Source organism: Pseudopodoces humilis, chromosome 24, assembly GCF_049639895.1.
Source record: "Pseudopodoces humilis isolate 2021_Gansu_Grassland_sample_001 chromosome 24, ASM4963989v1, whole genome shotgun sequence".
Taxonomy (NCBI): domain Eukaryota; kingdom Metazoa; phylum Chordata; class Aves; order Passeriformes; family Paridae; genus Pseudopodoces; species Pseudopodoces humilis.
Window position 1 is genome coordinate 1,668,887 of NC_142223.1, and position 22,154 is coordinate 1,691,040.

The 22,154-nt window shown below is 55.4% G+C and overlaps 1 protein-coding gene across 4 annotated transcripts in view; it reads right to left on the minus strand.

Annotated features, from left to right (window-relative positions):
• EPHB2 (EPH receptor B2) overlaps window positions 1–22,154 on the minus strand; it is a 129,040-nt gene that overhangs the window by 24,493 nt on the left and 82,393 nt on the right. For all 4 annotated transcript variants that reach the window (XM_088066534.1, XM_088066533.1, XM_014257203.2 and 1 more), the window contains exons 4-6: window positions 21,523–21,678; window positions 20,566–20,901; window positions 1,666–1,790 (exon numbers count right to left, since the gene is read on the minus strand). In XM_088066534.1, the coding sequence (XP_087922660.1) occupies window positions 1,666–1,790; window positions 20,566–20,901; window positions 21,523–21,678 (617 nt within the window). The remainder of the gene's footprint in view (window positions 1–1,665; window positions 1,791–20,565; window positions 20,902–21,522; window positions 21,679–22,154) is intronic.

Genomic DNA, 22,154 nt, shown 5'->3' on the forward strand with positions numbered 1-22,154 from the left:
AGAGCTGGGGGTGCTCACCTGGAGAAGAAAAGGCTCCAGGGAGAGCTCAGAGCCCCTTCCAGGGCCCAAAGGGGCTCCAGGAGAGCTGGAGAGGGACTGGGGACAAGGGATAGAGTGGCAGGACAAGGGGGAATGGCTTCCCACTGCCCAAGGGCAGGGAGAGATTGGATATTGTGAAGAAATTCTTCCCTGTGAGGCTGGTGAGGCCCTGGCACAGGGTGCCCAGAGCAGCTGTGGCTGCCCCTGGATCCCTGGAAGTGCCCAAGGCCAGGCTGGACAGGGCTTGTGGCAAGCTGGGATAGCGGGACTGAATGAGCTTTAAGGTGCCTTCCAACCTAAACCATTCTGGGATTCATTCCATGGTTCTCTGAAATACCAGGATAGGGAGAACCTCGGCCCAGCTCTGCCCTCTGTGCCAGGCTTAGTGCCCCACGAACAGCAGTGCCTGAGAGTGGGGCCACTTGTCCCCATCATCAGGGACATGCTGTGCCCTAACTCTGACAATGGGACAGGCAGATGTGGGTGCCTGCAAAGACTGGCCACCAATTTTTTAGACAAAAATTCCCTTTATTTACAGCCTCCCTCAGAAAACAGAGGAGAAGGAGGAAAGAAAGAGGGTGAGAGACTAAGATAAAGTAAGAGGAGGAGAATGTACTCCCTGAGATCTTCTGCCTCTACATTGAGGGTCCCCAGGGAAAGGACCCCTCTTGCTTCCCAGATCTGTCTTGTTATCTACTCATCCATCTTGCCACGTATTCTGGGATCATTTCCAAGGGTCAAAATAAATGGCTGTGATTTATGCAATATAGGTCAGGACCTATTTAACAGCTTACAAAGAAGCCCCCCCCTCCTCCCCATTCTCCCTCTGGCTCTTGGTGATGAGAAAATAGGTCACAGGCAGGCAGTGGGGGGGATTAATCATTTCTTCCGGCAACTGCTGGGAAAAATATTTTCAGTTCCATTTAATCATAAAGCTTTTTAATTAGTTAGTTTGCAATTTATAATGTATAGTTTATAAGCTCTTGTGCAAGGGGGCAGATTCCTGGAAGGAGAAGTCTCCTGCTCCCCATCTCCTCTGGGCTGTACAGATGAAGTTCAGCCTGGCACCAACCTTCATGTGGTCCTCAGGTCTCTGAGGAGCCACTGGTGGGATGGACACCCTGGCACAGTCCAGACTGGAATCCCTCTGCTTGCCTGGACAGGGAGGTTATGGAAGGAGCAGCTTTGAGATGCCAAACTCACCTTTGGTGCAAATGCACCCACGGACAGAACTCCAGAAAATCTCCAACGCTGGACACCCACTGAGTGTGCTCCAGCCTGGGGCATGTTCCCTGTCATTCCTGCTTCCTACTGATGCCCCAGTACACAAAAAGGGAAAAAACAGACCCTGGACCTTGGCTACCCTGCTCTCCCTGCAAGGAGTCCACTTGCCACCAGCTCTGTGGAGGTGACAGGAGAAGCTCCTGAATGACCAGCGGATTTTCTGCACTTGGGCCACTGGAACCATCACTGGACCCCAAGGACTGACGGCCACCGTCACCGACGTGTCACCCAAATGCAGCAGAAGTCTCCTACTGACCAACCACTGTATGCCCTTCAGTGAAGCTCTGCAGCCCCTCCTCTCCCCAAAAGCTGTGGGTGACCCCTGCCAAGGTCCCTCAGTACCTTCTCGTAATACTGCAGCTCATAGTCCAGGATGACTCCATTGGGCTGGTCGGGCTGGGACCAGGACAGGGTGATGCTGTCCACGGTGCGGCTCACCTGGTGCATGATGGACACAGCAGAAGGGGCTGGAAGAGAGAGAGACAGGAGAGAGGGACAGTCAGACACCTGCACAGGTAGAACCCTCCACCTGGCAGGAGGTGGGCAGGTGGGTTATTGCTGTTTGGAGCTCTGGAATTCACTTCTTGCACTGGGAGAGCTGTCCAGGGATCAGGAGAGCCTGGATTTTGCTGTTTGTAGAGAGCAGTGAGGGGAGGAAACAAATGGTACTTAGGGCAGTGTCGCCCTGAAAACTCAGCTTCTGAGCTTGCTGACATGGTTTTCTAAAGACTTTCCCAGGACAGTAACTGTAAACATAGAGATGTGTACATTCTTTCTGTTACACGTCTTGTGACGGGCATCTCTCATGGCCAGTGCAGTGGGAAAGTGTTATCCTGACCATCCAATCCCTGGCCATGGTCAGAAGCCTATAAATCCTGGGAGGAAAAATAAACTCTCTCTTTCTTTTCACCACACCTCGACCTGTGTGCGTGTGACCTATTCATCTTCAGCGGCAACAGGCCAGTGTCTTGAGCAGGGAAATGGCAGAAGGAGCCCACGGTTTGAGCAGGCACAGCATTGTGCCCCACCAACCCCATACCATGCACTCCTCCCTGCCCACCGTGGGGAAATGGGTGTTTTTCTCTTTCCCGTTTGCACAGAGCAGCTTCCCAAGGCTGAGGCAGGCTGGGGCCGCAAGCTGCACATGCCAATCACGGGAGGTGCATCCAGCAGCCTGAGCAGGCAGCACAAAGCTGACCTGACACGCTGACAATGGAGAGAGAGCCGGCCGCCCCCGGCCCCGCGCACAGCACGGCCCGGCCGCCGCTCCGGGCTCCGGCCACACGGGCCCCGCCGGCCACACGGGCCCCGCCGGCCACACGGGCCCCGCCGGCCACACGGGCCCCGCCGGCCACACGGGCCCCGCCGGCCACACGGGCCCCGCCGGCCACACGGGCCCCGCCGGCCACACGGGCCCCGCCGGCCACACGGGCCCCGCCGGCCACACGGGCCCCGCCGGCCACACGGGCCCCGCCGGCCACACGGGCCCCGCCGGCCCGGCCAGCTGGGCCGAGACCCCGACACTCGGCCAGGAGGGCACCACGCCCGGGGAAAAGCTGCCCAGGGACCTGTGCTGGATCACAGCGTAGAGCTGTCACCTCCACGGGAAGCTCGGAGCGGTTCTGGCCCGGCGCGCTGGGGAGCTGCTGCCAGCCCTGAGGGAGCAGGGAAAGCCTGAGGGAGCAGGGACAGCCTGAGGGAGCAGGGACAGCCTGAGGGGCAGCTCCCATCTCTGTCAGCGGGGACAGGACCCAGGGGATGGCTGGGGCTGTGTCAGGGGGGTTTAGCTTGGATTTCAGGAAAGGTTCTTCCCCCTGAGGGTGCTGGCACTGCCCAGGTTCCCCAGGGAATGGGCACAGCCCTGAGGCTGCCAGAGCTCCGGGAGGGTTCGGACAACGCTCCCAGGGATGCCCAGGCTGGGATTATTGGGATGTTTGTCCAGGGCCAGGGAACTACAAGCAGGTAAAACAGTCTTCCTAGGGACTCCTGTGAGGAAGGAGGGCCCAGCTCTGCCCTAGTGACAAAAGTGCACGGATCCTCCTCCTCTGCGATGTCCAGTGGCGGTGTGTGCGACCCCTCGGTCCCCCAACCCAGAGCTGCATCCTTCAATAAAGGCCTTTTTAAAAGGAGCTGGTCTCCTGACCCATTCATAACAGCTGGACTCAATGATCCCTGTGGGTCCATTCCAAGTTGGGATATTCTCTGATTTTCGCTGCTGACAGCAGAGCAGCCAACACCCACCCACCCCTGTCACCCATGGGTGCCCAGCCTGCTGCTGGCACATCCCCGGCAGTGCAGGGCATCCCCGGCTGCCAGCCCAGCCCCAGCTCCAGATCTAGTCCAGCCTTAACCCTGGCATATCTGCCCAGCCCCAGCTCCAGCCCAGCCTTAAACCTGGCACATCTGCCCAGCCCCAGCTCCAGCCTTAACCCTGGCACATCTGCCCAGCCCCAGCTCCAGCCCAGCCTTAACCCTGGCACATCTGCCAGCACAGGCTCAGTGCTGTGGCAGCTTCGGTGCATGGGGGAAGCCTCAGGGCTGGGAGAGTGGTTGCGTGAAAGCTTCCCCATCACTTGCATGCCAGGCCAAACGGATGCAGAGAGGTTTGCACTCAGATGGGCTTTTCCCAAGTCCTACCCTTACAATATTTCATGGAAGAACAACTCATTTGACAACTCTGAGAAACAGCCTGGAGGAGCAGCACCCAAAGGAAGGCACCTCTCACCCAGCTCCAGGCTGGCTCCCCTTGGCATCAGGGGCAGTGACAGGAGCTGTGCCAGCTGGGATTGTGCTGGCAGGACCGTGGTGCTTGGACGAGCACGGCCCCAGCATGTTCCTGCACATCACAATGAATTATCACTGAGCAACTCCTCTCCAACACACCAACAAAAGCCATTTTTCTGCTCTGCTGTCTGCCTCTTCACTGCTGCTTTTCCACTCAGAGCACTGCAGTTTCCAATGTCTGGGTGCCAAGGGGCTGGGTTTGGGTAACACAAGGTCTGCCACCACACTGCTGCACCATTTTCCTTCACCTGCCTGGGTTTCTGCACTCCTGAAGGAAGGTGTGCTGAGGATTAGCCTCAGCAGCATTGTTGAGCTCTTCATTTTGTCCAGGAGAACAAAACTAGAAGGACAGCAGAGAACTCCTATCCCAGGCCAGGCTGGATGGGGCTTGGAGCAACCTGGTCTGGTGGCAGGTGTCCCTGCCCGTGGTAGAGGGTGGGACAAGATGATCTTCAAGGGCCCTTCCAACCCAAACCATTCCATGATTCCAATAGATCCTGAGGCCAGTCCTTCCATTGATTTCTGCTCAAGCAAAGCCCCATTACCCAGCAGTCTGAAACTCTGTGTCACCTCAGCCCTCCCCTGGCTCCGTGGCACTGCTCCCCTCCCGCCTTGACATCCCTGTCCCACTGCTTCAGGCCACATCTTTCCAAACTCCTGGGAACAGTTTCTCATGCTGGCATGAAGAAAAGACACAGGTGAATGTTTCTGGAGCCTGTCAGCTCTTGCTGGAGCTCGCTGCTTCCTTGTTGACACAGATTCTGTAGGACATCTGTGATTTTCAAGACAAACATCTCTGTCTCTGGAGACAAGAAGGAAGTGGCCGTGCTGTGGATGCCCTGTGGCAGGAATGGCACTGGACTGAGGGGAGCACACAGCCCATGGTGTCTCTGCCGCTTCCTCTGGGAGCTGATCCCACATTTACACACCAGGCTTTTCCAGGACAGGGCCCATGTGCAGCCAGAGCTGTCCCACAACACTGGGATGTGGCAACATCCTGTGATTTAGGCACAGGTTCAGTGGCCTTGCAGCTGGAGAAGCTCCTCAGCTCTGGGTTTCTCCTGGTCAAAGTGAGATCTCTGAGATGTTCTTCATGCACTGCTCCCCAGTCTGGGAGTACAGGACTTCTCCAAGGCATCTCCTGCCTCTCCTGAGGGAGATGAACAAGACAACAGCTACAGCAGAACGTGTGTGACTCATCTGGTACCTGGTGAACCTGCTCTTGTCGGCTCAGCAAAAGACCCAAATGGATGAGGTGGGGCTCATCTAACGAGCTTAATGAGGCAAATGTGCTGCATGGTGGGAGGAGGCAGGCGAGATGAATGACTACAGCAACCTCAGCGTCTTTCCTCCACCTGGGGCAAGGGAGTGGCTCTGGAAGGGCAGGAACCTCCTCACTGCTGCTCCTCTTATCACAGACACCAGGGAGTGCACAGGAATGAAGTCACAGGAAGGTCTGGGTCAGAAACGATCTCTGGATGTTTTTGGTCCCCACAGGCTGGCAGAGTAATTTCAAAATCAGATCGTTTTGCTCAGGACTGTGTCCAGATGAGACCTAGAGAATCTGATCCCCATGGATGGGGCTCCCACAGGCTCTCTGAGCAGCAGCCCCCAGCTGCCTTGTTCTTGTGGGGCAGAAACTTTCCCTCACATTCCATTGGGATTTTGCTGGTTGTGTCTTGTGGACATTTCTGCTGTTCTCTCCCTCGATGCCCCTCAGCCTCCTCCTCCTCTCCAGGCTGATCAGACCCAGCTCTCAGCTGCCCTCACCTCTCATGCTCCAGCCCCAGGCTAACCTCACTGTCCTGCTGGACCTGTTCCAGTTTGTCCATGACTGTGATACTGGGAGCCCCAGAGAGAATGCAGGGCCCCAGATGTGGCCCCAAGACTGCTCAGAAGATGGAGACAATCCCTGGATTTTTTGCTAACAGAGCACTCTGCAATGCCACAAAACATGGTCCTTGTCACACCCTTTGTGCCAGGGGTGCACAGAGAGGCTCCCAGTCCTGTGAATCAGCAATAGGCTGGCACTGGATGTCTGAGCTTTAAAACCAGTTTAGAAGAGCCAGCCAGGCCTCAGAGTGATTTTCCCAGGTCCAGTCAGCAGGAACAGCTTCAGCTGGATCCTGACACGATGCCCAGGCAGCTGACTGTGCCCTGTGACACACAGAGGAGATCAGATATGGAGAGTCCTCACTCTCAGAGCCTTGATCATGCTGTGATGTCACCATGAGGCTGTGAACAGAGGTGGATTTATCCTGATGGGGTCTCGGAGGGTAGGTGTGTCCCAAAAACCAAACAAAAAACAAACAGACCTTCCTTCATTCCACAGCTGGTGGAAACACTGCTCCTGACTGAATCCCTTAAGCCTCAATATCATTTGATTTCACGGAATATTCTGAGTTGGAAAGGACCCACAAAGATCATTGAGTCTGCTCTGAAGTGAATGGTCCATATTGGGATCAAACCCAGCCCTTGGCATTGTCAGCACTGGGCACTGAGGCAAAGCCAACCACTGCAGTCCTTGGAAGGCTCTTTCTGCATTCTCTCCATCAGGGATGGCCTCAGATTCCTCAGATTCCTCACAGTGGAGCCCTGTGGCTTCTCTGAATTGCTGGAGAAATAAACCACACCAAAACCACCACTGGAGTGTGAAACAAGCTTAATGAAAATCCACTAATGTGCAAAGCCAACATGTCCCACACGGTGACCCCTCTGGGGCAGGGAGGGATGCGAGTGACACTTCCGTGGTCACCACCCCGAGCCCCTGCACAGCCACACAACGCTGCTCACAGCCAGACCCCTGCCCAGGCTGGCCTTGGGCTTTTGGCAGTTTATCTTAATCCAGGCAGCTGAGCAGACTTGTGTGGCTCAGGGCAGCTCTGCAGGATCAGTGTGAGGGTGCTGACAGCTCTGCTGCTCTGCAGCACACACAGAGCTCAGGAACTGAGAACACTTGGGGAGAATGGGGTTCAGGAGGTCCCACCATCCTCAGGTGTTGCCAGCAGAGCTGCATGGCCATCACCTCCCTGGAGGGATCACCCCTGAGCTGTGCCAGGGCTGGAATGGCAGAAAACCATCTGTGTCCTGGGCTGATCCCCCAGCGTGGGCAGCAGGTCCAGGGAGGGGATTCTGCTCCTCTGCTTGGCTCTGGAGAGACTCCCCTGCAGAGCTGCCTCCAGCCCTGGGGTCCCAGCACAGAAATGACCTGGAGGAATTGGAGCCTGTCCAGAGGAGGCCATGGAGATGCTCCAAGGGTTGGAACTCCTCTGCTCTGCAGCCAGGCTGGGAGAGCTGGGGGTGCTCACCTGGAGAAGGCTCCAGGGAGAGCTCAGACCCCCTTCCAGGGCCCAAAGGGGCTCCAGGAGAGCTGGAGAGGGACTGAGGACAAGGGATGGAGGGACAGGACACAGGGAATGGCTTCCCACTGCCCAAGGGCAGGGAGAGATGGGATATTGGGAAGAAATTCTTCCCTATGAGGCTGGTGAGGCCCTGGCACAGGGTGCCCAGAGCAGCTGTGGCTGTCCCTGGATCCCTGGAAGTGCCCAAGGCCAGGCTGGAGAGGGCTTGGAGCAACCTGGGAATGTGGAAGGTGTCCCTGCCCATGGCAGAGGGTGGAATGGGATGGGCTTCAAAGCCCCTTCAACCCAAATCAAATTAGGATTCAACGACACCTCAAGACATTGCCCTTTCAAACTAGGCTGGCTCAGTGTCACAAGGCAGACATAGCCAGGCAGGTCTCAAATCCCACTACACAGAATATTTTCCCTGAAGGCATCCTCATGCAAAAACTGGGATATTAAGCCCTGCTTGACTGACTGTCTCCCAGGAAGGATCAAACACCCACTGGGAATGAACTGTGGGGTCCCAGTGGGGTTTGGCAAGGGAAGCACCAAATCCACCAGGCTGGTTTTGACCTTCCCAAAATCAGTGTAGCAGCTTCATCCTCACAGAAGCCAATGCTTCTTGTACCATGAGGTGGGTCTGGCCTGTGTCAGGGTGGGTTTGATATATCCTGATGCTCTGATCTAGCAACAGGGTAACAGCCAAGGAAATGCATCCTGTCCTCTTGTGGCTGGCCTTGGTCCCAGAGCCATGGTGTGGGACAGACACAGCCCAGGCTGTGCTGCTCTGGCCTCTCCCAGGTTCATTTTCCATGTCTAGGTGAAGCAGCTGGACTAGATGATCGTTGTAGGGTTTCCAGCTGAAATATTTTATATTCCATTCCATTCCAGAGACTGTGCTGAGGAATGGGATGACCCAAGAGGCCCAGGTGCCTCCACAAGGAGCAGAGGAGAGCTGTGAAGGCTGGCAGGACTGAGCCCTCCTCTCCCACTGCCTCCTTCAGTTCCCCAGAACACCAAATCCCAGGAATGCTGCTGGGATGGGACTCCCAGAGCTTCTGTCCTAACACCACACCAGGGAAGGGAAGCTGTATTAGGTGAATCTTTAAACCTCTAAGCATGAGGCTTCCCTCAGCAGCCCCTCTGTACCACCCTTTGGATTAGCTCTAAATAAAATCCCAGTTTTTGGTCATAAAACACATTCCTTCTCTGTCACATCCCTGTAAATGAGCCTCACCATGTCCTGCTTCCCAGGCACTGTAGCTGAGGCACATCCAGCATTTAAAACATGTCTTAAAGAGAAAAAAAAAGAGATCACAAGTCATGGTCTGGGCCCTGATTATGAAGCTGAAGCCACTTTTATGAAAGAGCTTCTTTTTTTTTCATTAAAGAGCTTCTGCTAAAGATCCCAACCAGGCACATCCCTCGTTACAGCTTTACATCTTTGAGTGAAAGCACGTCCAGGTTTCCCTGTGACAGAGCAGCTCCCTGAGGATGCTGTGACATGAGGATAACACCTCCCTGGGCACGGAACCAGGGAGCTCCATGGCTCCAGAGCAGCACCTCAAGGCTACTTCAGCAGCTTGTGCTAAGGGAAACCAAACCCCAGGTGGCACAGATCCATCACACAAAGGCAGCTTAACCAGCACTGATCCCCCACAAGAGGCTTTGCATTCTGTAAGTAAGGATTTGCCTGATCTCCTGTAGGGACAAAAAGGAGGGTGTTGGTTGCACCACGAAGCCTCAGGCTTGGCACAGCCAGAATTTGACTTTCATACAAATCGTTGCTTCTTTGGGACTTGCTGGAAGCGATGAAAAGTATTAAGGGAAAGAAGGATATGGAAGAAAACAAGAAGGAACAAAATGTGAGTTTTCCAGAAGAAACAATCGCGTTTTAATCACGGGAAAACCTGAAGAAGGTCACACCAAACCCAGGGCAGCGCGATGAGACAACATCACAGCACAGCAATTTAACAGAGAATTGGGAAAAGCTCCATAACACCCAGGTCTGAACATCTGCACAAAGCCAGGCAGAGTTAAAAATAGCTGAAACACTTGTGGTTGACCCCCTGAGTATGCTCCAGACACATCCCCTGCTTCCTTTGAGAACTTCAGATGATGCTGAGCCCACCGTGCCTCTGGGGAGGTTTCCCCTCAACTCTCTTTGAAAATGCACCTTTTATTTTCAGGTTAAAATTTATGGACTCCAGTTTCCAACTGCAGGAACTTTTCTGGGTTTTGTAGCTAAATGAAGGAGGAGTCTAGAAAAAGAATATTGTGGAAGAGTTGAATGATAATGAAAATATTTCCTTTTGTTCATGGATGGTTGGAACTGGAGGATCTTTAAAGTCCCTTAGGATTTTTGGCTGTGCCCCTCAGCTCAGGGAAGGGAGGAGGCTGTTCCTGCATTTCCTATCATCCCAGTTCTGCTGGGAGAGGGATGAGATAGCCTCGATGCATCCAAAATTCATGTAAATGGATGTAAAACTCTCTCCAAAGCTCAGGGAGATTCATTAGGAGAAAGCTGACAAAAAGCAGCAGGGGGGCATCACACAATGAAGAATTGTTTTGGGGCAATGAGAAAGAAATAAACCCATTTCCCTCCTTGTTTCTGTGTCTGAGTTGATTTGAGGGTTCTTAGGCAGCTCATGCGTTTGTCTCTCCAGCCCATCCCCACATCACAACTCTGAGCAGTTCCAGGAGCCCCAGGACATCTCCTAGGACATCTTCCTCTTTTATTCAACAAGAGCTTTCATCTGGGAGCTGTTCCTTTCTCACAGCTGTGCTTTTTCAACATCCTGAGGTCACCTCCCTCCCATCCCACCTCTCTCTGTCTCATCTCTGTGTGCAAGGCCAGGTTGGACAGGGTTTGGAGCAACCTGGGATAGTGGCAGGTGTCTCTGCCCATGGCAGAGGGTGGAATGAGATCCTTTTAATGTCCCTTTCAACCCAACCCAGTCTGGGATTCTGTGATTTTATGATTCAGTATATCATCCCATCCCAAAGGACCCATCAGGGCATCCTTATCTAACAGACTTTGATAGCAGAGGCCAATTTTCTGTGCCAGGTCCTGACTCTTGGGCTGCCACCACTGCCAGTGGTTTTTAGGGGGTCTGGCTCCCAGTGAGCCAAGCCCACACCCAGCTACACGCTGGCCAAATGTCCATGGGCCACCCGTGGAAGGTCACACTGCAGGCTGGGAAGCTGGAGTGCAGCTGTAAAGGAAATAAAATGGGAAAAGACACTGCCATCAGCACTGCAGGGAGCAGCCCAGGGGCTCAGACTCGGCTGGCAGCAGCTTCTGGGAGTGTCTGTGGGACTGTGTGGCTCCAGCCTGCAGGGAAGACACCAGGATCTTTCCACAGCTTCTCTTTCATCGTCTTTAGACCCATTTGAAAGACCCCCACTCTGCAGCCAGCCCCCCCTCACCTGCCAGTCCCAAGGCTCAGCCCCTATTCCCTGCTAGAGGGTAAAATCAAAGCGTCCCGTTCCTCCGCTGGCTTAGCTGGGAGAGTCAGGTTACAGGCAGCAAACCCCCTATCTCTGATCACTTTAATTCCACTAACCCATGTCATGTCAGACAGAGTCAACATTTGCTCTGGAAAACACTCACGACACAGAGAGAGCAAAGCCAGCCTGGCCCGTGGCCTCTCCCCGGCAACACTTTGAAATCACCCAGGGGAAAAAGCGAGGTGAACAGCTGGGAGCTTTCCAGCATCTCCTCGGAGCCCTCCTGACAGATCTCGGTCCCTGGAGTGTCAGGTTACCGGACAGGGGGGGAACTGCTTTTATTATAGGAGGGTCAGCAGGGAATTCTGGCATTTTCAATTACCCCGTGCAGCAGCGGCTGTGATCGGGGTCAGGATTAACCGCCTGACCCGCGGCTGAAGACAGAGTGGCAGGGAAATGCACCATGATGCTGCAAGGCACCAGCCAGTCCAGAGGCCACGGGACAGGGCAGGGAATGGGGAGATGTGGGGGAGAAAGTTCTGGCAGAGCATCTGGCAGGGGATGCCTGTGACTGTCCTGCCACTGTGGTGAAGGGGGAGACTTGGGAAACCTTGGGGGAAGGGGGAAAGCTTCCCTCTCACTGCCTTCACCCAGGGACTCGGTCTGTGTGGGTAACCCAGGAAGCTCCAATAAGTGGGGAACAGGATTGCCTGTGGGTCCAGGGCATTCCCCACCCCAGCTCAGCGTTCCCACAGCCCGTGCAGGGAGGCTGGAGGTGATGCTGTGCAGCAGCCAGGACAGTGCTGTGATCAGTCACGGAGCAAGGGCTGTCCTGACCTTCAATCCACAGGGCTTGGAGACCTCTAGGCTGGGATCCAGGCTCCAGCAGTCTGGAAAGCTGTTTTTGAAGTGGCAGCAGCACACAGGGCCTCTGTGCAAGGCTTCAGGCAGGTGGAGCAGGCACAGGGGTGGGGGTGACCTCTGTTTCTCCAGCATGGGCAGAGGGACAGCCAGGACAACTGACCCCACATTCCCAAGGACCTGGATGTCTCACCCACAGGACACCTAATCCAAGCAGCTCTCCCTCCTTGCCCCACAGCACCCCAATCCCACACAGTCCCCAGCAGGTGACTGGCACTGTCCAATGTCCCCACCCCAGGTCCCACCACTGACCCCAAGGCCCCGTTTTTTTGTGCTCCTGTTCAGCTCAGAGTCCAAACACATCCAGGTATTGAACTGAAAATCAGTTCCTCTGGTTGAAACCTCTCTCATATTTTGCTTTTCTGGGTAAAACTCTCTCCTGCCATTTGAGCACCACAGACTTTCACACCATGGGCCCTCCTGGAGAATGCATTTGAATTCAGATGCCTTCCTCCAACACGAGCCCTGAAGGCACCACAGCGAGGAATGGAAGAAGGGAGGATTCTCCTGCCCTCCATGGGGACCCTGGTGACCCTGCTTTGCATGGGAGGTTAGGCTGGAGACCTCCAGAAGCCCCTCCACCACCACCTGTGTGTGTGTGTGTGCCTCTCCTGCTAGAACTTTTCCTTGGACTATTACATTTGTCCCCCCAGTTCCTTTTGGAATCAATTCTCTCCAGCAGAAGAAAAGGAAAGCAAGGGATGGCAGCACTGGGGTTCTTTAATAAGCAACATTTCCCCTTAAAGGAGTAAAAATCCTTGGGTCTGGGATATTCCTGGACTTGCTGAAGCTCTGGAAAATTGGTGTTTCACAGTGTGTGAGGTTTTTGTTCCCGAGGTTCTTGGCAAGGTGGCCCACATCGCTGTGTCAAGTGTCTGGAAAACTTCCCAGTGGGCCCAGCCTGCAGCTCCTTGAGTCTGTAACTACAAACGCTGGAAAATCTTAAAAACATGGCAAAGCAGCCCAAAGCTGGTCCTGGCTGCAGCCCCACTTGAATCAAGGCAGGCTTTGGTGTAGATTACAGCCTTTAAAGCAGTTGCTAATGCCACAAGCCCAGCGACTTGGCCCGGGCAGCCGAGGGTTTGGCTGTGTTTGAGCTCTTTGTTCAGTGGGGTTTGCAGTTCCATTTGCATGTGCCACCCGGCCTGCAGGGCTTTGTTCCCACACGGAGGAGCTGCTCCAGAGGATGCTGGTACCCCCCACACCGCTGCCAGAGCAGCTTTGGGGGTCACACGGTGCCAAGGGTGCTCCCCACCTCCTGGAAAACTCCTCTGGAAAATTCATCTGCTCCAGATGAGAGCATGTCCCCAGGAAAAGGCTGTTGGGAAGCAGGAACACGGTGGGAGCCAGACCCCCACACCCTGCAGATTTTGCATAACATGAGACTTTCCCAAAAAGTGCCAATTGCAATGATAACTGTCCTTAGGAACAACCTGACTTCAAAATTTCCAACACAGAAAGCTTAGAGCTGTAGTCCTTGAAAGAGAATCCATGGAATCCCAGAATGGTTCAGGTTGGAAGGGATTCTTCCACCCCCTGCCATGGCCAGGGACACCTTTCACTGTCCCAAGCTGCTCCAAGCCTCATCCAACCTGGCCTTGGGCACTGCCAGGGATCCAGGGGCAGCCACAGCTGCTCTGTGCCAGCCCTCCCCACCCTCACAGCCAGGAATTCCTTCCCAATATCCCATCTAACCCTGATCTCCAGCAGTGGGAAGCCATTCCCTGTGTCCTGTCCCTCCATCCCTTGCCCCAAGTCCCTCTCCAGCTCTCCTGGAGCCTCTTTAGGCTCTGGATGGGGCTCTGAGGTCTCTCTGCAGCCTTCTGGATCCCCAGCTCTCCCAGCCTGGCTCCAGAGGGGCTCCAGCCCTTGGAGCATCACTAAGTCTTGCTAATTTGTGACTGAACTTTATCCCTTGTTCTCTTGCATGGCAAACTGCACCAGGTTCACTGTGTGTAGGGGGAAACTTTGGAAATACCAGTTTTCTTCCCTTGGGAAGAGCATTCCCTGCCCAGCCCCGGCCATGCAGCTGCTTCCTGCACCCCTGCCAGGGCAGTGATGGCCACAGCCTGTGAGGGCCAGGCACTGTGAGCATCTTCCTGCTCTCACAGGAGCACACAGACACTCATCCCTCCCCACAGGGACCCCAAGAAGGACTGAAGGACACCGGGCCAGGAGCTGCAGTAACCTCCCTGCAGTAACTGCCCCAGAGCTGTGACTGCCAAGGGCAGCAGGAGATTTAAATCAGACACCTGGAACACAGGAGGAAAAGGTGAGCCCTGCTCCATCAGCTCCCAGCACAGAGCAGGGATGGTGGCACACTGGGGGAGCCCCTGGTTCAGCAGAAGGCACTTTCCACACCATCCATCATGGACAGACTGTTGTTTTCTGACCACAGGCAGCTCCGGATGCACTGGAACAGGTTTCTGAAGCCCCAGGCAGGTGTGGGGAGAATGATCCTCAAACTCATGGTGTAATTTATGCAACAGGGAAGCCTGGGAGGCAGCAGGAGAAGGAGCAGGAGCCCACAGAGATGGTGGCAGGCGGGGAAGGGCATCTGCTCGGGAAGCTCCAGCAGTGCAGCCCATCCCCTGCTCTGCCAACATCCCCCCAACTGCCCACCACAGGAGCAGCAAGAGGCTCCTGAAGAGCCAGCAGCTGGCAAAGCTCTCTCCATCTGCTGCAGATGGCCTCCAGTGGCAGAGGAGAAGGGATTTGGGCATGGCAGGGTCCCTCGTGAGCGCTCGCTGCCGGCTGCTGCGGGCTGAGGGGATGCAGGGAAAGCAACAGGTTGGGACAACAAGCGAGGGGAGGAGGGCAGCAAGAGCCACATCATGTTTTGGTGGCAGTCAGGGTGAAGATGGGAGCTGTGCGTCAATGGAAGAGGGAGAGAAGACACGTGGTGGAACCAGGATGGTGACACGGGTCCATGGAAGGCAAGGTCAGGGCGTTAACTGGGATAAGAGGAGCAGCCATGGGGATGTCAAGGTTTCAGGAGGATTGGAGCCTGGGACCAGGCCAAATTCTCACAGAAACACATCCAGTGAAGTCACCAAATGATGAAACCTGGGATTTAAAGTGACCTCAGGTCAGCAGCCCCTCCAGCCTGCTCTGTCACACAGGGAAACAGGCTTTGTCCTGCCTCCTCCATGTGTGAGATGCCTCCAAAGCTCAGGAAATTTCTGCTTTTCCTCCTTTTGTGTCAATTTTCTGCACAAGAATTCCCCTACCAGGTCTTGAAACATCAAGAAGTATGAGACTAGTTCTCATGGACCTCAGTTCACCTCAGTTCCCCACTTGGGTCATTGTGGTGTCCCATTTATGCAGCTCCTGGACAGACTTCACAGAACCAATTCCAGCTTGCAGTTTTCCAAATCAAATCAAATGTCTTATTGGTGTCCTGACAGACAAATACAGTGTCCTGTATTTCCTTAAAAAGTCAGTGATTTCTTTGGGGGGAAAAAAGCAGCAAGCTACACAGGCTCATGTACAAGGACCTGGTGGGCTGCCTGTCTCTTGATGGCTCAAAACTAGTTCTCTTCCTGAAAGGTGTTTTAGCTAAAGCCAGACTGAATTGGAGGAAAATTCCCATCCCTAGAAGTGTCCAAGGCCAGGGCTTGGAGCAACCTGGTCTAGTGGAAAGTGTCCCTGCCCATGGCAGGGGGTGGGACTGGATAATCTTTCAAGTCCCTTCCAACCCAAACCATTCTGGCATTCTATAATAAACAAATACACAGTGCTTTGAAGCTCTGGAAAGCTCATTCCAGCCCTTTGAGGTATTTTCTGCACTTTCCCAGGTTCTGGTTTCACAGACAATAACTCTTGGCTGCAGCAGAGCCCAGCTGAGCAGCACAAGGGAGAAGAGGAGGAGCCAATACTTTGCTGGTGTCCGGAGCAAGGCTTTGCTGTGCCTCTCTCAAGAGGAGGGAGCCAGACACATCCTCTGCTGCGCAGTGAAAGTGAGAAGATAAAAGCAAGGCTCCCTGTGCCCCAGGCAGTACAAGTCTCCTGTCCCTGTCTAGCCGGCAGCAGCACTAATGTGACAAGCAAACATCAGGCTGGTGAGAAGGTCTGCTCCTACCCACCTCATCCCTCACCTCGCCTGCTCCCCGACCTCTCCGTGCCCCCTGCTGCCTTTGCCAGCAGGAATCCGGGACCGTGGCTATGAGGGAATTGTTTTGATTGAAGATGAGGGGGAAAAAAAATCCTCTTTTCTGGTGCTCTGCACATCCTGGGATCCGTCTCGCCTGCGCTCCATCACTCACGGATGAATTCCACAAGGTTTGTAACAGGATCAGGCTGGGCTCAGTCCAGTGCTAGGAGATCCCCAGCAGAGCAGGGCCATGGCCCATGTCCTTGCTTTGGACTGTGGTCACCTGTCCTTGAGCTCAGGGGCTCCTCCAAGTGCTGTCAGGACAGCCCTCCCCAAAAGAGCCTGTGTGGCTGGGACACAACCTGGGCTGTGACAGCCACCAAAATTCAAACCCTGCTGATGCCTGGGACAGAGGTGTGAGCTACACATCTTCCAGGCCAAGAGACCCAGAGGATCATGGAAGATGGAAAAAGACCTCCAAGTCCAACCTTTGACTGAATACCACCTTGTCCGCTAACCCGTATCACCATGTCGTGACATACTGCTGTAAAATGCCACCCAGAATAATAATGCAAATAATCATAACAACTTTTCTGGATCTATAGAGGGGGAGAAATCATCCTGATGGGTTTATTGGGACAGTGGATCAGTTTCCTTCACCACACACTCCTTGTATTCCCTCTGCAAGGGCCATTTGTGGCTCTCTGTGGCTCTGTCTGCAGCCAAGAGCCTCTGACATCAGCACTAATCCTCCCTCCTTATCCCCTGTGACAAGAGTTGCTCACAAAAGGGACAGATTCCCAAGAGCCTGGATGTTCTTTCCCCCACCACTGGGAGGTCTTGAATTTGTCTTTGGATACTCCAGAGCCCAAGGCTTCTTCCTCCCTCCTCAGGTCACAGCAGCCAGTTACCTGGAAATGCCCTTCCCACTGCTATTAACTCATCCCTGCCCATGGAGCCCTTTCCTTCAGCTCTCCCAGGACACTCAGCCTGTCCACAGTGTGGATGGAGCCTGCAAATCCTCACAGCACCAATGAAACAGAGAAATTAAGAATTAGGAATCACCAAGACTCTTCCCCACCCCTCCCCAAAGAAAGGCCACGAATTAGTAGTCAAGGGGCTGCCAGCATGAGCTGGTGCCTGGCATGGCTCTCAATTAATCAAGTGTCATTATCTGGAGCCCCGGGCCAGGCTCAGCTCCTTGACCCCTTGGGATGCTGGCATGGCTCTCAGCCACCCTCTTGGCACAGATCATTTGTTGAAGAATGGCTGGGAAAAGGCTTTTGGTGGCACCCAGGCTCTGGCAGGGTCCCTTCAGACAGGACTGTGGCACATGGAGAGTCCTGGATTTCACTCCTGAAGGGACGCTGAGCTTTTGGGGGATGAGGTGCTGCAGGGTGTGAGAGGCAGGGGTGCAGGTGAGCTGGAGATGCAAAGTGTGGAGCTGGGGTTGAGGAGAGCCTGCTGAGGAGAGCAAACCCAGCCTGGGCTCAGAGGTGACAGGAGGTGCTGCCCAGGTAGGCAGCTGGATCATGTTTATGGGGATCCAGTTTGCTGGAAGGGGTCATGGCCATGGGATGATGGTCACCAAACCCTGTGCCACCCACCTGGCCACACTCAGGACCTTCCTTCCCTCTGGCTGCTCTAGGGGGGTTTTCTTACTCTCCCAGGAGATTTTTCCTGGGATCACAGAATGGTTTGGATTGCAAGGGACATAAAAGCTCATCACCGGCAGGACACCTCCCACTATCCCAGGGTGCTCCAAGCTCCATCCAACCTGATTTTGGGCAATTCCAGGGATTCAGGGGCAGCCACAGCTTCTCTGGGCACCCTGTGCCAGGGCCTCCTCACCCTCCCAGGGAAGAATTCCTTCCCAGTGTCTCATCTAACCCTGCTCTCTGGTACTGGGGAGTAATTCCACCCTGTCCTGCCCTTATAAAATGTGGGTGCTGAAGAACTGGTGACACCTGAAGGTTTTGGATGCTGCTGGTGATGGGGCATCACTCCTCAGTCCTGCAGCACAGAGGGTCCCCAGCGGTCACCCTGTGCCCCTGGGGAACCAGGGGGGTTTTCCTTGATTCCTGCAGGGCTGCAGGACCCCGAGGGGTGGTGGGCACTTTGCTTTGTCCAGCTGTGGCAGGAGCACAACCTCATCACACATCACACGATGGAGCCCCAGCTGGCTCCTCCATCCAGAGCCAAGGCATAGAGAGGGAGGCTCATCCTTCCTCTGCTCCCTCTCCTCTCCCCCAACACCCTCCATTCTCCTGTCCCAGCTCTGCCTTTGTGTCTGCAGCTCCTGTTACCAACTGCTAATGATCTACATCAAGGCTGCCAGGCGGTGCCTAGTGTAAGCAGAAGAATTCAGAGCCTCTAATTACAGAGGAATTAGCAAGCAGACAGTTAGTGTTTAGTGCTAATGAATAGATACATTAAGAGAGACATCACACAGGCTGAGAAGTGTGAGCCCTGATAATAAAGGAGTGTCAAACCAGGAAAACACAAGGAGGAGGATCCAGGGGACTGAAAAGGATTCGCCTTCGACTCAGCTCGCTGGTTTTGCTCAGGTGGGAGCCACGGGTGATAGATACATGAAGGCTCAAGCACAGCACAGAACTGCAAGTACGAAATATGAGCATCAAATTATTAATCCATAGTGCAGGACCACGGTGGGAGGGAGCAGAGCCTCTTCCCAGCTCCAGGTAGCATTACAGCTACCCCACCTCCATCAGGTAAAGACAGCTGGTCATCCAGACCCGTTCCCCTACCTCCCTGGGGGCAGACCTGTCCCTGCTTGGAGCCAAACCATGGCTCAGCCTGTGTCAGACCTGCCTTCAGGGCTTCAAAAGCACCCTGGTCCTGCTCCTGAGCTAACTCCAGATCAGAGGGCACCATCATGGTTCACCCAGACACTTCTGCAGGTTCCCTCTGTCCTCACACTCTGAAGTGATGCCCACCTGCCCTACTGCTATTTTCCCCGGCAGCCAGAACGTGCCAAATTCAGCCCTGGGGGTCAGGCAGTGTCCAGGGCAGTTCAGAGGGACCAGAATCTCTCCTGCTTCCAAGCAGGGCCGTGCCTCACTGGCATCCTTCCACCTCAATCCCATTAAGCCAAGCCCCGGCCTCAGCCTGTGCCCAGCTCCAGATGGCTTCCAGGTGGGCTGGGCAGGCAGCCCTTGGCCAGCAGCTCGGTGAGGCTCCCTGCCACCAGCACAGCTGCCAGGGACCCTCCTGGGAGCAGCACTACCAGCCACCCTGACCATCCCTCCCACAGCAAAGCCACCCTGGACAGAGCTGGACACCCCTGAGGGAACCCTCCCAGCTCTGCGCTTCAGCTGCTTCACCAAGTGACTGGAGCAGATTCCCAGACTGTCATCTCAAATATTCATCTCCCAGCCCCTCTTCTGTGCAGCTTTGCTTCCTCAGCCTGTCCTGGCTCTCTCTGCAGTCCAAGCAGGGATTGCAGCTCCTATAAGAGGATGCTGGAGCTGCCTCACCTTCCCTCCCTAGGAGCCAGGAGTGTGTCTGCAACACTCTGATGGCGCCTGCTACCATGCTGTGAGGCAACAGCCTCAGACCAGCCACCCCCAGATGCTGTGACACCAGGGGACACTGCCACAGACACCACCCCCAGATGCTGTGACACCAGGGGACAGTGCCACAGACACCACCCCCAGATGCTGTGACACCAGGGGACAGTGCCACGAGCTGCTCTGCTGCCACCACAGGCAGGCACCCCCTCCTCATGTCACGCTCCAGCTTCTCACTGAAATAAGGGACATTTTCACACCCAGGCACTCACTCAGGAACTTCCAGAGCACTTCCACCACTGCCAACACCACGGAACAATCCACACCTCACCCCACCTGCCGTCCCCTGGCAGCCCACAGCCACCCTGTGCCGCCCTGAAAACTCAGCTTCTGAGCTTGCTGACATGGTTTTCTAAAGACTTTCCCAGGACAGTAACTGTAAACATAGAGATGTGTACATTCTTTCTGTTACACGTCTTGTGAGGGGCATCTCTCATGGCCAGTGCAGTGAGAAAGTGTTATCCTGACCATCCAATCCCTGGCCGTGGTCAGAAGCCTATAAATCCTGGGAGGAAAAATAAACTCTCTTCTTTTCACCACACCTCGACCTGTGTGCGTGTGATCTATTCATCTTCAGCAGTAACAACCCTGCCTGCTGCCGGGCCCACGGCCACTCTTGGGCCCAGAGCCACCCTCGGGCCCAGAGCCACCCTCGGGCCCACAGCTACCCTCGGGCCCATGGCCACTCTGCCCACTGCTGGGCCCACGGCCACCCTCAGGCCCAGAGCCACCCTTGGGCCCACAGCCACTCTGCCCACTGCCGGGCCCACAGCCACCCTTGGGCCCAGAGCCACCCTCGGGCCCATGGCCACCCTCAGGGCCACAGGCACCCTCGCGCCCACAGGCCACCCTGCCTGCTGCCGGGCCCACAGCCACCCTCGAGCCCACAGCCACTCTTGGGCCCACAGCCACCCTCAGGCCCACAGCCACCCTCGGGCCCACAGCCACCCTCGAGCCCACAGCCACCCTCGAGCCCACGGCCACCCTCGGGCCCACAGCCACCCTCAGGCCCACAGCCACCCTCGGGCCCACAGCCACCCAGCCCGCTGCCGGCCCTTACCGGCCTGGTTGGTGGTGATGTTCACCGAGGCGAACTGCGGGGAGAAGGGGCTCTGGTCGGTGACGCCGTTGACGGCCTGGATCTCGAAGGTGTACTGGGTGTGTGCCAGCAGGTCGCTGATGTAGATGCGGGGCTCGGTGAGGCCCAGCTGGCGCGGGGCGAACTGCACGTTGTCCCCGCAGCGCGTGCAGGCCCCGCGGCCCGCCCCGCAGCTCTTGCAGATGATGTTGTACACCAGGTCCTCCCGGCCCCCCGAGTCCCGCGGGGGGCTCCACTCCAGCATCAGAGAGGTCTCGTTCACGCTGGAGATCACGGCCTGGGGAGCCGATGGGATGGCTGGAGAGGGAACGGATGGCAAGGTGTGAGATGGCCGTGTTATCGCTACACACGAAGTATAAAGCAAAGGTTCTGAATAGCACAAGCAGCCAGAGGTTTTCAGGAGGCAAAAAGCCTTTATTTCGGGGTTTTCAACCCTTTTTATAAGGTTGGTGGAAGGAACAACACCTCCCTCTCATCCCATTGGTGGGACAAGAGAAAAACACTGTCAGAATGTCAGCGTCTTGTTTTTGGGAAAGTAAAAACTTATTTACACAACAGTCCTTGAGAGAAGAAAAAGTTCCCAAAGACTTTCCCTTGGGAACAATCCGAAGTTCTCTCAGGTTCAGAAAATCATGTCCATGGCTGCATCCCTCGTCCCCATCCCCAGGCAGCACTCTGAGCTGGGAGCTCATCTAGGTGTGAGGACATCCACAAGCAAGAGTGGGAATGAAACCAGTCCTCCTAGCCCAGGCTAATTCGATTGTGTGACAGCCCTGACAAAATTTACCAGTTAGTTTGTGTAGTGTCCCCCCAAAACCCCACTGGGACACCTCTGTCAAGCATCCCTTGGTGCTTTGGCTGAGGATCACCCCCTGTCCCCAGCACGTGGTCCCCTCCCAGGTGCCCAGAGCCACTCACTGGTGCATGGCATGTCCACGGGGTCGGCGTCTGCCCGGTAATATCCATTTCGGCACACGCAGTTCGTGGCCCCTTCCGAGGTTGTCCGGCTGTTGATGGGGCAGTGGACACACCCCTCATCCCCCTGGCTGGCCTTGAATGTTCCCGAGGGGCAGCCTGGAAGAGAAGGACAGCAATGGTGAGCAGTGAGAAGGGGGCTGGGGGGATGCCTGGAGCCCAAAGGAAAGGAGGTGAACACAGCAGAGAAGGAGCAGCTGCTCGAAAGGCCCCTGAGGAGGCACCTGCAGGGTTGTGTCCCCATGTAGACACCTGATGGGTCCCCATGTAGACACCTCTGTCCCCATTCCCCAACCATGAGTGCAGGATGGGGATTGTAGGAGTCAGAGGGGATTTTTAGCCACTGCTGTACCAGGTCAGACCACGGACACCAGAATCCTCCCCACAGCAGCGACTGTCAGGGGGGTTTAGCTTGGATTTCAGGAAAGGTTTTTCCCCCGAGGGTGTTGGCACTGCTCAGGCTCCCCAGGGAATGGGCACAGCCCTGAGGCTGCCAGAGCTCCAGGAGGGTTTGGACACCACTCCCAGGCACAGGGTGGGATTGTTGGGGTGTCTGTGCAGGGTCAAGGTTTGGA